General features: G+C 33.2%; 1 protein-coding gene across 1 annotated transcript; it reads right to left on the bottom strand.

The window, feature by feature from the left end:
• Positions 1-639: 639 nt before the first annotated feature.
• LOC112280706 (ribulose bisphosphate carboxylase small subunit, chloroplastic) lies at positions 640-1,725 on the bottom strand. The gene is made up of 3 exons (XM_024516524.3): positions 1,486-1,725; positions 1,209-1,340; positions 640-1,003 (listed from the first exon to the last, which is right to left on the bottom strand). The coding sequence occupies exons 1-3, from the start codon at positions 1,657-1,659 to the stop codon at positions 770-772; spliced, it is 540 nt and encodes a 179-aa protein (XP_024372292.1). The 5' UTR covers positions 1,660-1,725; the 3' UTR covers positions 640-769.
• Between the last annotated feature and the right edge of the window lie 15,596 nt (positions 1,726-17,321).

Here is a 17,321-nt window from a genome sequence, read left to right on the forward strand (position 1 = left end):
ATTAAGTGGTTATCTGTAATGTGATGGTGGCAACATGATCTCCACGAGTGACAATCACCACAATAGAAATCCAGGGATTGCGAGAAGGTGTGCATACGCCAGTTAGATGAAGCAGAGCGGCAGCTAATCAAACATGAGTCCATCTTCTTCTACTTCATCTTAAGATCACGAGCTTCTCCGTAAGGTTCTTCCTGTCAACCCAAAGCAATTAGCCTGCAATCTTTCTTAGAATTGATGAAGACATACATGTTTCTTCAAGGTATTTATAGAGCACTACATGTACACGTTTTGAAAATTATTAATATGTCGAAAACAGCATACCTGTTTAGTTTTGTAGTGTTCTTCACAAACGAATCATTTTGATAGGTGCTAACATCGTATAAGTCAGAAATTTGCTTACTTCACTTCTGTATTTTTCCAAGAGAATATATTTTACGCGAACAAAATATGGCATATATACTGAAAGATAACATAGTATAGTGTAATTCATGATGAAAATCATCACTGGTAATAATAAAGTATGATGATAGGTGTGGATTTGGACTCATAAGGCGGAATTGTAGAGGCGAAATTGGTACCACATGTATTCTGATTTGCAGGAGTGAATGAGAGAAATCAGACTACACGTCTGCGAAAAGCTTTTCAGTCAACACGTTTGGTTTTTGCAAAATTGTATAGTACATGTTGATGCGAAGATGACTGCCTCGAACTGCACTACAGAGGCAGTTGCTCCTGCTTGGTTCGGAAGCTAAAAGTTCCCGCAAGGTATCTAGTTGGGCCTGGCCACTAAGAATCCGCAAATCTGCACCTGCTTCTTGCTGTCAAAGCCCAGCACACGCACCCAGCAGCTGGGGAAGGACTGCTTGCACTCCTGGATCTCCCGCAGCACCTGCGCTGAGTCGGTGCATCCGAACATGGGCAGCTTCCACATGGTCCAGTACCGGCCATCGTAGTAGCCTGAGGAGCCTGGGCCGCTGAAGTTGGTGCGGCTTACTGATCCTACCTGCAGGAGGGAATGCGTAATTGTCACATCATAATGCAAATTCAGCTCAGATGTTGGCTGGATTGTACCGAGATTTGTTCGAGTATCTAGACTGGTAACCTAGTGGAGTTTCTACCACATTTGGTTAAGGTAGAAGCAAATCTGGCAGTAGCATCTCATCTCTGAGGGACGTTAGTCTTGAAGAGAGCAAGAAATACGGACTCACCGTGTCGAATTCAATGCAGGGAATCAGGTTCTGCTGGATCATGAAGTCCACCTGCTTGGCGATCTGATCATCGGTCAATGGTGGCAAGTACGAAAAGGTCTCGAACTTGGGCTGTCCGATTGGGTTCCACACCTGCGCAGAATGTCAAGCCCATTCTCGATCAGACGTGTTGGAAAAAAACAAATGACACATCCTTCACTAATGTCAGCAGAGTCTGCACTTGCTCTCCAGTCGAACATGCAAGCAGACGTGAAATCGAGACGTGGCGGCTGTGTACCTGCATGCATTGCACGCGGCTGCCGTTGTGGACGGAGCTCAAACGCCGGGCCTTGGAAGCGAACAGGGTGGTCGACTTCAGACCGGAGAATTGTTTCACGGAGCTGGACTCGCGGCAGACAGCTGCAGGGGATGCAGCCGCTACGATCGAGACGGAGACCACAGCAGATGCCATAGCGACAAATCCGTGGAGCTTGCGGCGCGAGCTAGAGAGTGCTGGCACAGATCAAAGACGCAATGCAAATGCTTTAGGCAATGCAGGATGAGTGGTCTTGGAATGGCTATGTAGGGGACGCAAATGTGGACACTGCAAGGCTCTAGAACATTCTAGGTTACTCCTCTATCCGTCTGCAACCTGCATATTGGAACTTATTTTACTAGGGTTAGAATATAAGTTCAGTATTTGCAAGTATTCATGTTTCTTTTATCATTTTCTGTTTTTCATTTGCTTTGTACTGTCAAGGAGAACAAACCCTGAAGAGTTGCCCCTCCTTGATGGGGTGTGATGCTTTGACACCTTACACTCAATTAGTTGTAATTGCCTATTTCAAATACGCCTTGTTAATTGGTTTATGGTATTTGATGCAGGTCAAGTTCTCTTCTAAGAACACAAATCAACAATGTTGTGTTGTGATTTGGTTATCATGTGAAAATAATGCATATGTATATATATTTAATGTACAATTTATTATACAAAATGGTGAGAGCCATGTTATTAGATTTTAATTGATTGCAAAATGTGGTTAGATTGCTACTTTGAAGTAGTTAATTTAAAAAGTTTATTATTGAGGTTGATTTTATGTTAAGAATAGTTTTTATATATTTAGAGCCACCTTTATAAGACATTGATGACTCTTGAAATCTTGTTTTGTTTTTTTTTATTTGGTGTTCAAAGCACATATTATATAAAACTTATTAGAAAAAGGATTAGAGAAGTATTTTTGTGTAAAAAAGGGTAGTTAGGCCAACCATATGGATGAATGAAGATGGATGATAAAAACTTCGATTCCTATTAGCCAAAATTCATACCCAGTGGACTTCAAGGAAGGTGCCTAAGGTCTTATTAGGAATTAGGGTTACTCTTTTGATACCATTCAAACATCAGAGGTTAAGATCATAAATTTTAGGGTTTTGGATATGGTTTTGGTGAAAATTTTGTGTGATTTTGAGTTTTTGTGAAAAAAAATATAGGTGCTCAAAGTCAAAGTATTGATTTTGTATCTATTGTCACTCTTTGGAGCAGAGTGCACACATATAAAAAAACGTTTGAGGATCGGATTTTGTGATTGGAAAGTTAGTTTAAAGGACTACATTTTGCATGTAAAAAGAAAAAGATTTAAAATTGATTTAGAGGAGAAATGACTACTTGAAGACAATGCTTCCAAATTGAGGTTTGTCAATTAACCAATTTCATGAGGGATTTGGTTCTAGCCATATCTCAAGCATTTGGAAGAATCTTTGGCTAAAATTTTGCACAAATGTATATAGCTATGACATTAAGCTATATACCAAATTTTGTGTCATTGGAATTTTTTATTTTTGAGTTACAAAGAAAATAGTACTCAAGTACTTATAAATTAGGGTTTAAAGTACCTGCTAGGGTTTCTAAGATGCCAGACATTTGGTAGTAGATTTATGGTTCATTTTTTTATGATAAATTTTAAGGATAAATTCTATATTATCTAAAAATTTGAAAAAAATTGAAAAATTGGATCAAGAGATATTATATTCTAAAGTTTGAAGAGAAAAAATCTTTTGCAAGAGAAAAAATATTTTGAAAGATTTTGCTATAATTTGGGCATTTTATGCAAAGTAAAGAGATTTTTGGAAGTTAAGACTTTATATATATGTTAAATATGGATATATAGAGCTATGACAAAATTATGATACAAAGATGGATTTTTGTAAGGAAATAATGGATTTTCTTTGAGCTTATTAGAAATCTAACTTATTAGCAAATGGTTAGTTATGATTTGGTATAGCAAAAGATGTTAGGAAATTTCTAGAATTTTAAATATAAAAGGTTTTTACTTATAGAATATTTTTTGATATTGTTTTATTTATTTGTCCTCTATAATAAGAATATATCACTTATTGAAGCTTGGCCAATAAGTTAAAGTTAAATTCTCCATAGCTAGATACTTAGTGTATTTCCAACTTTGCCAGCCCAGTCGGAATCGCTATAACCATACAATGGGCACAACATTTGGTCATGGCAAAATCCAAAATTTGGCTAAGGTATCAGAAGCAATGTTTACATGCCACCACGTGCTTGGTCCCAGGATTATGCATGTACTAGGCTAGTATGTTGATTACAAAGGCAATGTTTGGGTAGGTGCAAATGTTGGCCCAGTTCAGCAACCCGATTGCATGGGCGTATGGAAATTCTTGGGGTGCATCAACAGCGGAAGGGTTGGGGGGGGGGGGGGGGGATCGGAGGTCGAGAGCTTCACTCCGGGCGCTAGTGGAGTACAGACCGGGCGAGCATCCAAGAATCCATACTTAGTTTCTGTTTTAGGTGGAGACTTTGAGAGACACGGAATCCATTCGTGCTGCACATTTCGCGTCATCTGAAGGCTCAGTATGTGATGAACATCACCGAGATCGGACAGTAAGAAGCGGGACTGGAGTTGATTCTTGACGTTGCGAAGAAGGGAAAGGTTGTTGCTTGCCAATATAGTGTCATCCACATACAACGTGAGGAGGACGAACAAAGAGCTGCGGCTTAGGCGGTAGACATTGCAATCTGCGGTGGAGGTCACAAATCCCATAGTGACCAGGTAGGCATTGATGACCTGAAACCGTACCTGAGGGGGTTATTTTAGGCCATACGTCTTGTGGAGTCGGCATATGAGCCTAGGACGCGAAGGAGTTACACCGAGTGGGATGTCCATGAATATTTCTTCACACAAAATGCCATTCAAAAACGATGTTTTAACGTCCATCCGGTGGACATGTAAATTCTGTTGGACCGCCAAAGCAAGAATTAATCAAATTGATTGTATGCAGACGACAAGAGAGAATGTCTGGTGGTAGTCTAGACCCAAGATTTGATTGAACCCTGAAGCCACAAGGCAGGCCTTGGACCGATTGATGTGGCCATCACTTTTCAACTTGAGCTTGAAGATCTACTTGTAGGTAATTGGGCGTCAATTTGGAAGGAGTTCGGTGAAGACTAGATGCCGTTTGCCGCATGAGAGTTGAGCTCATCGGTAATGGCGGCCTTCCAATGAGCAGATTTGGGTGAAGCCAATGCTTGCTTGTATGTAGTGGGCTCGAGTGGAACGGGAGCCAAAGCTTACAGAGCACGTTTTTTCGTAGCCAAAAGAGCAAGTGGGCACCGAGGTAGCAAGCTATCAGGGTCATAATTTTCATTGAAATCTTGAGGGGGAGAGACACCCTTCTTAGATCGTGAGGATGTACGTCGTGGAGGTGAGGACATCGCATGGGCAGACTGTAGAGCAGCGGAATCAGCACTAGAAATAAATTCACCTAAAGGGAACCGAGGATAAGAGCTCCTAGGGGGGGCGAGAGTGATGCTCCTTATGTGGCATGACTTCGAGACCGGATTGCGTATCTTCAAAGCGGCGGGAAGAGCCAGAATGTGCGATGGCCTTTTGATTGGGAGAGCCTTCTGGAACGCCGCTTTGAAGCACATTCAAGTGAAGGGGCAAAACAGCGTTGAGCTAAGACAACATCAATGGCAGGGAACTAACAGGCTTCTCAGGAACAGCATGCACTGAAGGCGTTGTAGGTTCAGGATGTATAGTAGGTGCTCCAAGTGCACTCTGTATAGTAGGTGTTGTTGGGGCAGTCTGGAGCGCAGGTACTGAGGAAACAATCTGCAGTACGGGCACAGCAGGCTCGATGGGTGGAGTATGTGCCGCATGGTCTGCAAACTCGGGAAGCCTATTAGAAAAACTTGGAGTGACTCCACTTGGACAAAAGTCGGTTGGAGAGAGGAAATCGGAATTCCACTAAGGAAGGTCATGACTGGGAACATGTATGTTATCTTCCAAAAATACTACACTTCGGGAAGTAATCATAGCTTTTGTTTGCACATCTTGAACCTTGTAGCCTTTGCTAGTGTGGATGTAGCCCAAAAAGATACATTCAATTGTTATCATGTCAAGTTTGGTTCTTAGTTTATGAAGAATTTTTGCATAATACTTGCTTCCAAATACATAGAAATGTGACAAATTTGGTTTTCTATTGTGCCACAGTTTAAGTGGAGTGGCATGACTTGGAATAGCTTTAGTTGGAATGGGATTTCGAATATATGTTGCACAAGTGATTGCCTCTCCTCAATATTGCTTGAATAAGTTTGCTTCATATAACATGCACTTAGCTGTATTTAATAAAGTTCTATTTTTGCATTTTGCCACACTATTTTATTTAGAAGTATAGACAGTAGTTAATTGATGTTGTCTATGATTGTCTTCTAGGTACTGATCAAAAGCAAAAGAAAAGGTACTCTCCTCCTTGATTAGAATAAAGAATACAAATTGTATATCTAGTTTGTTTTTTTGCCCATACATGAAAGATTTTGAAGAAATTAAAGCATTAAATTTTTTGCAAAAAGAGCCGAAGGGTAGTATATCTTAAGAAATCATCAATAAAGGTAATGTAATATTCATATCTAAAAAATGTTGGTATTACAATTTTTCCATTTAAATCAAAATGGATAATTTTCAAAGGAGGAGTTACTCTAAATGTGGCTTCTTTATAAAATATTGTGATTGAGTATTTTCTATAAATACATGTGGAACATGGTTGTGAAGGAATCTTCTTTAGAAAAACTCCATATATTATAAGGTTTTAAATTGATTGTTATAATTTGGCATTGTTGATATAGCTAAGGCTTCAATGCCATAGGTGGACTTGGATATGAACTGTTGATTGAAAAGATTGTGTAGTTGTAATTTTAATATGAAGAGCTTTGATTGATATCAATAGCAAGTAGGTATCTTATGTGTGATGCTAATTGGTTGTGAAAATACTTGAATAAGGTAATGACATATTGAATTTTTTTATCTTTTCAACTGAAGCAAATCATAGATTTTGTAGACATAATGATGTACATTTGATGTTGAATTTAGATTGACTACTAAGATCATTGCAAATGTTATTCAAATGTAGTAATGTTGAGATATTAATATTTTTATTGCAACTAAATGGTGCTAAAGCAAGGTTTAGAAAGAAGAGATGGTCATTCAATTCTATAGTCCAAAAAATCAGACTTCTTGTTATAATAGAATCACGTGCCAAAACTATTGTATCGACTATGACTGGAGCAAAAATGATTGTTGAATCCAACATGTAGAGATTTTTGTGGAGATGATACTTAGCAAGAATGTAATTATTTCAATCTATTACTTTACATTTTTTATTTTTGATGTAAAGTCTTCCTTCTATTTGATCATATATATGTGTTCATTTATTTTATTTTATTTTATTTTATTTTTTTGTAAATCAAGAATATATAAAATGTTTAAGAGGCAAAGTATGGATCTTTGTTCTAACTAAATTTTGACTTATCCTTGTCCATAGATTGGAAGTATTGTATTGTCTCCAAGATGCACTTAGTGACCATCAAGTGAGAGTATTTGAAAATCAATAAATTGTGTTTTTGTATGAACTAGATGATGTGTAGCTCTTATAATGACAAACCAATGATTGTCTCTTGAATCTTCATGGTGAGTGAATTTTGTTGAGCAATATGCTTGTATGAAGTAAGTATGAATATAAAAGGATGGTGGAATTTCTTCTTTATCTTCATCTTTCTATATTATTTTGGATTTTCTTGAATTAGATGTAGCTATGGCATAATTTGCTGAAACTTTGTTTTTGCTCTTAAAACAATCCATTCTTCAAAGTCACATCTTCTTACAGTGAGGATATAAAATTGTATCATGGACATACATATTTATTCTAATATTTACCTATATGATTAAATAGAAGTAGATAAAAATAAATTTAGTTCTTAATATTTTCTAAAAAAGCTTCTTAAAAGCTTTATAGATGTTGTTTTAATTTTACATGTATTTGTAGTTAATTGATAGGTTAGAAACTTATTCAATAAGTTAATCACGTATTAGGAGCTTGTGAAGCAAGCTAATTATGTGGCATACATATAAAAAACTTGCCTTACAAGTTAAGATATGTATCTTATAAAGTCAACATGTTTTAGAGGTCCTATAGGACATCGCCATGTAATTCCTAATTAAGAGTATATATAAAAGCAAGAGTGAAACCTTCTTTAGTCTTATTAATGCTATTATAATGTAACATGACTAATAGGTGGAAGGAGTGAAGAAATTATCATATTATAGAAGATCTTACTTTGAATATTGTAGCAAATTATTTTAGAATAGACAATAGTCTAAAAGAAAGTAAAAGTAAAATTAAAAATATAAATACTATCTTTTTATAAAATAGGCTTCTACTTACTTTACAAGGCCATAAATAAGCCAAAATAAGGTAGATTAGAAAAACAAAGAATATAAAAATATGTAAGAAGAATTTAGGAATTGATTTTAATAAAAATTAATTCAAAAAGGCATAATTTTATATTCAAAGAGGAGTATTTATCAACTTGGATCGAAATCAGATCCCAATGCACAAAATTGGGCATCTATAGCAATTCTAGGATTTTTTTGCAAATCAAAGAGTAGGATTTAAGAGAAAACTTGATAGGGTTTCTTTAAGCATTGATTTTGAGTGATTTGAGTATGTAATAAATTTGTAAGAGCTTTGCAAAGTCTCAATTGTTTTGGATGATTTTGAAATTTGTGAAGTAAAAAAGGTATTACATTTTGGAGAATCCATGAATTTAGCAGTAGATTTAAAATTAAAATTTTGAGGACTTATGAAAATATTTGTTTAAATTATATGCTATTATTTTGAGCTTGATCAAATGGTTGAATTGAAGGTTATTGAATTTCAAGTAGATTGAGATCTCAAAAATTAGACTTCAAGGGGCAGTTAGAATTTCTAAGATCTTCAATAATCCACTAGTTGGATTGGAGCAAAATTTATGTATAAAAGTAAAAGAGTTGATTTACTATACATTTGTGAAATTTAAAAATAATTGAATAGTTTAAAAAGAAGATATTGGCATTGGAAGTTCACCATCCAGATTAAAATAGGAGGCTGGTCAATACCCGAGTAGATTTTAGAGTTTTTCTTCTATTTAGAAAAGATGATTATCTTCAAATTTCTTATATTATTTTTCAACTAAGAAATTAAGAGATGCATAGATTTTTAAGCAAGATAAATAATTTAATCAATAAATGTTAGTTTCTAATATGCCTTTGGATTTAGTTTAGAGTTTATTTAGGATTTGATTTAGAATTTAGAATTTGTTTAAGATTTGATTTAAGATTTAGAATTTATTTAGGATTTGATTTAGGATTTGATTTAGGATTTAGAATTTAGAATTTATCTAGGATTTGATTTAAAATTTAGGATTTTTTTAGGATTTGGTTTAAGATTTAGGATTTTTTTAGGATTTGATTTAAGATTTAGGATTTATTTAGGACTTAATTTAGAATTTAGGATTTGCTTAGGATTTAGGATTTGATCTAAGATTTGATTAAAGTCTATTAGGGTTTCAATTAGGATCAAATTAAGAATGAATTAAAATTTATTTAAGATATATTTTTGATTATTCTAATATTTCTTTAGGATTTCTTAAGGATTCTTTTAAGATTTATTTTATATTTCTTTTGATCACTTTTAAGTTTTCTTACTGTTTCTTTTGTGATTTCTTTAAGATTTCTTTTGATCACTTTTAAGATTTCTTATTGTTTCTTTTGTAATTTCTTTAAGATTTCTTTTGAATTTGTTTAAAGCTTACTTAGCATTGTTATGGATTTAATTAAAGTTATTTGATATCCTATTAGAATTAGGATTTTTTTGTTGCAATTTTTATTCTACGTTCCATAGCCATATGTCTGGTGAATTCTTGAGCAAGACTTCATATAATACAACAATGCTTTCTAGTCTTTAGGTTGTTTTAAGAATTTCTAATCTTCTTATCTTTGACAATAGTCATTCCAATTTCATACCATATCATCTTTAAATAATCTTTTAGTTCTTTTGAGTGACACAAGATTATATTAAAGATTTCTTTTTTCAAGATTTATATCTTTGACAGTTTGACAAGAGTGCAAACTTATTATTTTTGTCTTGTTTTAGAAGTGAGTGGATTACCTTACTTCTATTCTTATATTTTAAAGGTTTTAAATTATCTACCCTTAAACAAACAATCTTATTTTCTAATATTGATTTTTTTCTAAAAGAAAGTAGATTATTCTTTTTTATAGAAATTTTCATTTGATATTAGAGGTTGTAGATTACCCTCTTTTAATTTAAGCTTTTGAATTTATTTGAGTTGTTTATGGAAGGAAAGATTATAGATGCTACTCTCAATCGAAGTGAGAATAGATTTGCAACTATTGCAGATCTTCATAAGCTTCTCAATACTTTAAGAATAGAAATCTTATATATTTTCAACATAAATCATGGAAGTACTATTCTTATGCCTATGGAAGTAGTTCAAAAATTGCATCAAGAAGTTGTGGAGTTGAAGGAAGCAAATAGATTGACCTCACAACCAAATCTAGAAAGTTTTACTTCTACAAGTATGATGGAAACAAGGACGAATATGTTCAAGAAGTTTGATGGAACATGATCAAAATTTTGAAGATTTTTGCAATAAGTCAAGTTCAATTTAAGGTTGCATCCCTTCCAATATCTTAATAGATTTACTCAATTTGGATTCAAAAGTGTACTTCTATCAAAAAGTGCTCTCTCTTGATTTGTATTTTTAATGAAAAATGATTCATGGCTCCTTTATAATTTGAATTCATTCCTAGAAGTGTTTATGGTTAAATTTGAAGAAAGTATTTGAAAAAAAGTAGTAGAGACCAAGCTCTTATTTTTATGGCAAAATTCACAATTAGCCACCATATATGTTGTTGAATTCCAAAACCTTGCTTGTAACATGGATTGGAATGACAAAGCCGTTATTAATCAATTTTGATATGGATTGAAGGATAATGTTAAAGGTTTATTATTGATAATACCAAAAAAAAATCTTTAGAAAAATTTATGGCTCAAGCCATTACATGTAGCAATCAATTATTTGAAAGAAATCAAGGAGAAAGACTTAATTGAAGAAGAATAAGTCAAATAAAAATGACAACTTTCAAGTTTTTAGAAACTAATTCATTAAGGCCAGAACCAATACAAATTAATATAATATGTTTTAAACTACTCATGGAGCAAAAAAAGTCTCAACAATATCAAGAGGGCTTTTGCTTATATTGTGGAAAAGCTGAACACATTGCTCAATATTATCCAAAGAAACAACATAACCACAAAATGAGAAGGACGATTACGAAAGAAGACAATGTGTTGAAAAATGAGTTTTTCTAGCTATAATAGGGGCTATGCAGATAAAATCTTATATAACTCCTAATAAAGGTCCTATTTTCTTCTCAAATTCCTTACCATGTTTTATAATAGAAGTTTATTTAGGACCAAAAAATCACAATATCTTAATTTTCTTAAATTTAAGACCTTTGTTAAATTTTAAACACAAAGATTTTGTCAAACTTTACCTTGGCTGCAATATTATTATAAATACGAAAAGATGACAAACTCCATCTAATAGCTTTTCATTCTAAAAAATTTTTGATAGCCAAAATAAATTATGAGTTTCACAAAAAAGAGCTTCTTGTAATTGTGGATTCATTTCAAGAATAACGTTATTATCTAGAAGGTGCCTTGAATGTAGTTATTGTATATACAAAATATAAGAATTTCAAGTACTTCATGTTGGCATATATTTTGAATTGTTACTAAGTATCAAGATCATGAATCTTAAAGACAAAATCCTCAATACATTCTTATGTCACTAAAAAGAATTAAAAAATCACTCAAATATGATATAGTATTAAACTAGAATAGCAAATGTCAAAAATAAGAAGACTAAAAAATACTATATTGGTAAAGAAAGGTATTTGTTGAGTGGAAGAATATACCAAATTATTGTACTCAAACTCTGCCAATGGAAAAAGAGTTGTCTAATCATCTTGATGATAGTTGATGGTACACCTCAAGTACTACTCCAAAACTTGATTCACCTATTCCATTTGCCTATCAATTTGAGGATGAAAAGCCAAAGAGAGCTTTATATCTACCTTTAAAATCATGAAAAATATTTTTCAAAATTTTGATATAAATTGAGTCTTTCTATTCCATATAATATCTTTAAATAATCTGTTGTCGTACTGTAAATGCTTATAGTATGTAAAAATTAGTTAAAACATATTATATGTTGATAAATCTAGATGTATATTAGAATGGCTAGTAGATTAAATTAAAAGGAGTTGGAATAAGAAACTTTACTTTGTTTCTTTATTTCTTTTGATTTTGACATTAATATATATATATATATATATAGGACCTAAATGTTTAGTATGAAATCTTGGGAAAAGGTGGAAACCTAAGGATGAAAATCTAAACTAGTAGGAAGCTAATTGGGAGGGATGAAAGCAAGGCATGGTCGGATGAAGGCAAGGAATGGAGAACTTCATCCCTATTGGTCGAATACCATGCCCAATGGGCTTTGAAGAGGCTGCCCGCGACCTTAAGAAGGGTTTCGGTGACTTCAAAGGGGGCATTCGGAGATTCAAAGCTAGAGTTGTAAAGTTTAGGGTTTGAAAAACAATTTGTGTACAAAAATTAGAGGATTTGGAGTTAGGGTGAAAAAGTTATAACCGTTTGAAGTTAAGGTGTTTATTTAAGACATACTGTTATTCTTTTGAGAGTACGAGGAGTTTTACAGTAGCTTTTGAAGATCGGAAGGTGTGACTGAAACGGCGATTTCAAGGCCTACATCTTTTATGAAAGAATTATTACTTTTGGAGTTCATATGAAGGAATTGTAAGAAGTTGAAGGCGACGCTTCCAAATCAAAAGCAATAAGTAAGCGGGTTTGTTTGTAGTAATGGTTGAAGCCATAACTTGAGTTTTCGGACAAATTTTTGGCTCAAACTTTTGGGAGAATGTAAAATTTTGTGTTAAGAAGTTATACATACAAATTTCGTGGCATTTGAGCTTATATTTTGTGAGATATGAAGAAAATTGCACGCGGATGTATAAAGACAAGGGTTTGAAGCGATTGTTAAGGATTTCAAGATATCTCAAGATCTGCAATGAATTTGCAGTTGAAAATTGTTGTAAAAGTTAATAAGAATACATCAGTACCTCATGTAAAATTTGAGTTTGTTTGGACGGTCGGATTAAGAGATATGAGGTGTTGAAGTTCGGAAAAATCTCCACATAAGAATAAACAAGGATTTAGAAGATTTTATCATATTTTGGAAGTTGTGGGTTACTTGAGGATTGTGTATTTGGTGTAATTACTCAAAAAGAGAAAAATTATATATAAACTTAAGGCTTCCCTTATTTTCAAGCTTGATTGAATAATTAGTGACAACCAGAAGCCCAACGTTTTCTTGAGGCAAACTCTCTCTACCCCGACACCGTGATAGCAATAGATATTGTTAAGAAAAAACTTAGCCTTTTTTTTGACCTGTGATAGATTTTATACATAGTAGAAAATGTGCCATCTTGATAAAAAAATCTATGACCACAAATATAAAATTTTACAAATCTGAGATTGAAAGATTTGTGATAAAATCCATAGAAATCAAAGACGATGATTATTATGGAATAGATAATGACTAAAAAAAGTCTATAAAGTCAATGGCAAAGAATTTTGGATTTTAAATAAATATCACATGATTGATCAAAGTCTTTAACTGCCTTCTATATTTGAGGCTATTAGAAATCTCTTGATATTAACTTCAAAATCTTATTGTATTCAAAATATTCAATTCTTGAAAAATCATAATGAACTTAAAGAATACATAATCATGTCCCACCTTTTAGAATGAATAATTGTTCTTTAAAATATAGTAGGTTGTTCTTGAATTCAAACTTAGAAGTATCATGAGATTTAAAAGAATTATTCTTGATATTCTCAATAAGAGATCAAAAGACATATTTGATTAAATTTTCTTGACAAAGTTTGAATCAACAATCAATATTGATTTAATTGTTCAAAGGTGAAAATACTTTTTCTTCAAAAAAATCATTCTTTGTTGATCAAAAGATGTATCTGTTTTTTTTGATGCAAGATGAAAACATCTATAAAGGACATCCAACAAACCTTATTATTTTTTGGATTGATGAGTGATCTTGAAATCAAATCATGATAAAGACATACTCTAAAAACCTTGCTTACGATTCAAAATATTTGTCAATTCAAAATAATTCTTTTAACTAATAATATTTCTTATTTTTTGAAAAAATCTTTGTCTATAAAATAGACTAAGTCTCCTAAATCTAACAAAGCTAAGTCTTTGTAATTTTTTGGTCTTAAATAAACTTCTATTGTAAAATAAGGTGAAGAGATTGGAAGAGAATAAGACCTTTACTTGGAGTTACACAAGATTTTTGCCACATGGTTCCTATTGTAGCTAGAAAAACTTGTTTTTTGATACATTATCTTCTTTGGCAACCATACTTCTTATTTTGTAGTTATATTGTTTCTTTTAATAATATTGTGTAATGTGTTTAGCTATCAAGGACATAAATCTCAAAGAAAGGGAATCCTCAATATACTCTTCTATCAGTGAAGAGAACTAGAAAGTCACTCAAAAGGTGATGTAATATTAACTACAATGGCTATTGCCAAAAACAAGAAGACTAGAAAGTCTTGAAACAAGACCAAGACTAGAAAGTCTTGAAATAAGACCAAGACTAGAAAGTCTTGAAATAAGACCAAGACTAGAAAAGCATTGACAAGAGTGAAGAATGCTTCACTCTTGCCTCCATATATACTATCTAACTAAGAGCCATGAGGCGATGTTCTATAGGACCTCCAACATGTGTTGACTTTGCTAGCCACATGTCTTATCTTGCAAGGTAAGTTATCTATGTATGCACCACGTAGTTAGCTTGTTCTACAAGCTACTACACGGAGGTAATTTGTTCCACAAGCTACGAATATATGGTTAGCTTTTTGGCCAAGTTTCTAACCTACGAACACATTTAAAGTCAAAACCGCATCAATGAAGCTTCTAAGAAGCTTCTCTAGAAGACTTTATGAAATTATTCTATTTTATCTACTTCTACTTAATCATATAAGTAACTATTGAGGTAAATATATATGTCCATGACATTACCCCCTTTTTTATAGACGAGTTCCATGAACAGCAATCTTCATATCTTGAGGAAGTCTAAGATACGGTAAATTATATTTGCTACATACTTCGGTCTTTGCTCTCTTCGAAGATGGTTGATAGGTCCTCTCAACCATCTATAGTGTCTCATATCAGGGCAAGAAGACCACCCTGTTATTTGGTAATTGTTAAGGTGTTTATAACTTCTTTCAAATAAAATATTTGAAACATCGTCAAGAATTATTCCTACCTCTAATAAAATCACTAAACATCGGGATTCTCTTCCAAGGTTGTGATACCAAATATGTTGTATCTCGCCATCTATTCGAAGAAAGACATGTCGTTCTTGAGGATCTTCATCTCGATTCCGTCGTCTTGAAGGTTGTGACAATCACAATATCTTGTCTGGTAAGTCCGCAAATGAAAGCTCTTGAATTAAATCTGTTGGTCGTTGATACTCTATCTTATCACAAATACATAGAAGTTACAATGAAAGATAGAAGGTAGAATACTATTTACCTTTGATCTTGTTTCTTTTATAGCAAAGGTTTACTATTCTTCATCTTGGTTTTGATGGATGTTGTTGATGAAAGACTTCAACTTTCTTTGTTGCATTTGCAAGATTCTTTGATGGCTCCCATGTGCATTTACTAATATTGTATCTGTACCAATGAACAAGATATTTCAATCTATTTCGGTACCACCTTGAGTCTAAGACTTCTTCCACCTCAAATTCTTGGTTATTATCCACTTCTATAGGAAGAGGTGGCATTTGTCTTCTTCTCAAGATATTCACTGTCTTATATGGCTGCAGAAGAGATACGTGAAATACAGGGTGGATCTTTATAGACTCCAGTAGATGTAATCGATAGGCAACATAATTGATTTGTTCACAAATAGAAAAAGGTCCGAGCCTACGATAATCTAATTTATCACAAAGACAAGTAGTCTTAATATTTTGATGAAGTAACTATACCTTGTCGCCCATATTATATTGTGGTTGCTCCTTGCGATAGGCATCTACGTTGGTCTTTCGTTGTTCTTGAGCTTCTTTTAATTGTATCTTCATTGTTGTATGTAGCTCTGACAAGCGATTTGCTAAATCTTCCGCCACAGGATTATCAACTTTTGAAAAGTCAAAAGTATCAAGACTTGGATGATGACCATAATTGGCAAAGAAAGTTGTTTGTTGAGTAGAAGAATGTACCGAATTATTATATGCAAACTCTGCCAATGGTAAAAGAGTTGTCTAATCATCTTGATGATAGTTGATGGTACATCTCAAATACTACTCCAGAACTTGATTTATCCATTCTGTTTGTCCATCAATTTGACAATGAAAAGCTGAAGAAAGCTTTATATCCACTTTTAGAATCTTGAATTGAGTTTTTCAAAATCTTGATACAAATTGAATCCCTCTATGCAATATAATATCCTTTGGCAATCCATGATAGTAATAGATATTGTTAATAAAAAGCTTAATTGTTTCTTCACTTGTGATAGATTTTGTACATGGTATAAAATGCGCAATCTTAATAAAACGATCTACTATCATGAATATAGAGTCATAAGAACCTAAGATTGGAAGATCCGTGATGAAATCCATAAAAACAGAAGACCATGGTTGTTCTGGAATAGGTAACAGTTGAAGAAGTCCATAAGATTGAAGATGAAGAGTTTTTAATCTTCAGCAAATATCACAAGATTGTACAAAATCTTTGACTGCCTTCCACATTTGCGGCCACCAAAAATCCCTCGATATTAGTTCCAAAGTTTTATTATATCCAAAGTGTCATGCTGTTAGAAAGCCATGACGAGCTTGAAGAACACGTAATCGGGCTTCACCTTCTAGAACATATAGGCGTCGTTCAAAATATAATAGATTATTCTTGAATTCAAACTTTGAAAATTCATGGGACTTAGAAGAAGTATCTTTAATATCTCGATGTCATACTATAAATGCTTACAGTATGTAAAAATTAGTTAGAACATATTATATGTTAATAAATCTAGATGTGTGTTAGAGTGGCTAATAGATTAAATTAAAAAGGGTTGGTAAAAAAAACTTTACTTTGTTTTTTTACTTGTTTTGATTTTGACATTAAAATATATATATCTATATATATATATATATATATAGGACCTAAATATTTAGTATAAAGCTTAAGAGAAGGTTGGGGCCTAAAGAAGAAAATCTTAACTAATAGGAGGCTTATTGGAAGGGATGAAAGCAAGGCATGGTTGGATGAAGGCAAGGATTAGAAAACTTCATTCCTATTGGTCGAAGGCCATGCCCAATGGGCTTCAAGGAGGCTGCCCAAGGCCTTATTAGGGACTAGGATTCCTCTTTCGAGGGTATTCAGAGATTACAAGCTAAGATTGTAAATTTTAGGATTTGAGGTACAATTTGTAAGCAAAAATTAGAGGATTTGGACTTAAGGTAAAGATGTTATAGCCGTTTGAAGTTAAGGTGTTAATTTAAGATATATTGTTACTTTATTGAGGATAAGAGGAGTTTTACAGCAGCTTTTGAAGATCGAAATGTGTGACTAGAACGGCAATTTTAAGGCCTACATCTT

Source organism: Physcomitrium patens, chromosome 3, assembly GCF_059467195.1.
Source record: "Physcomitrium patens ecotype Gransden chromosome 3, ASM5946719v1, whole genome shotgun sequence".
Lineage (NCBI taxonomy): Eukaryota > Viridiplantae > Streptophyta > Bryopsida > Funariales > Funariaceae > Physcomitrium > Physcomitrium patens.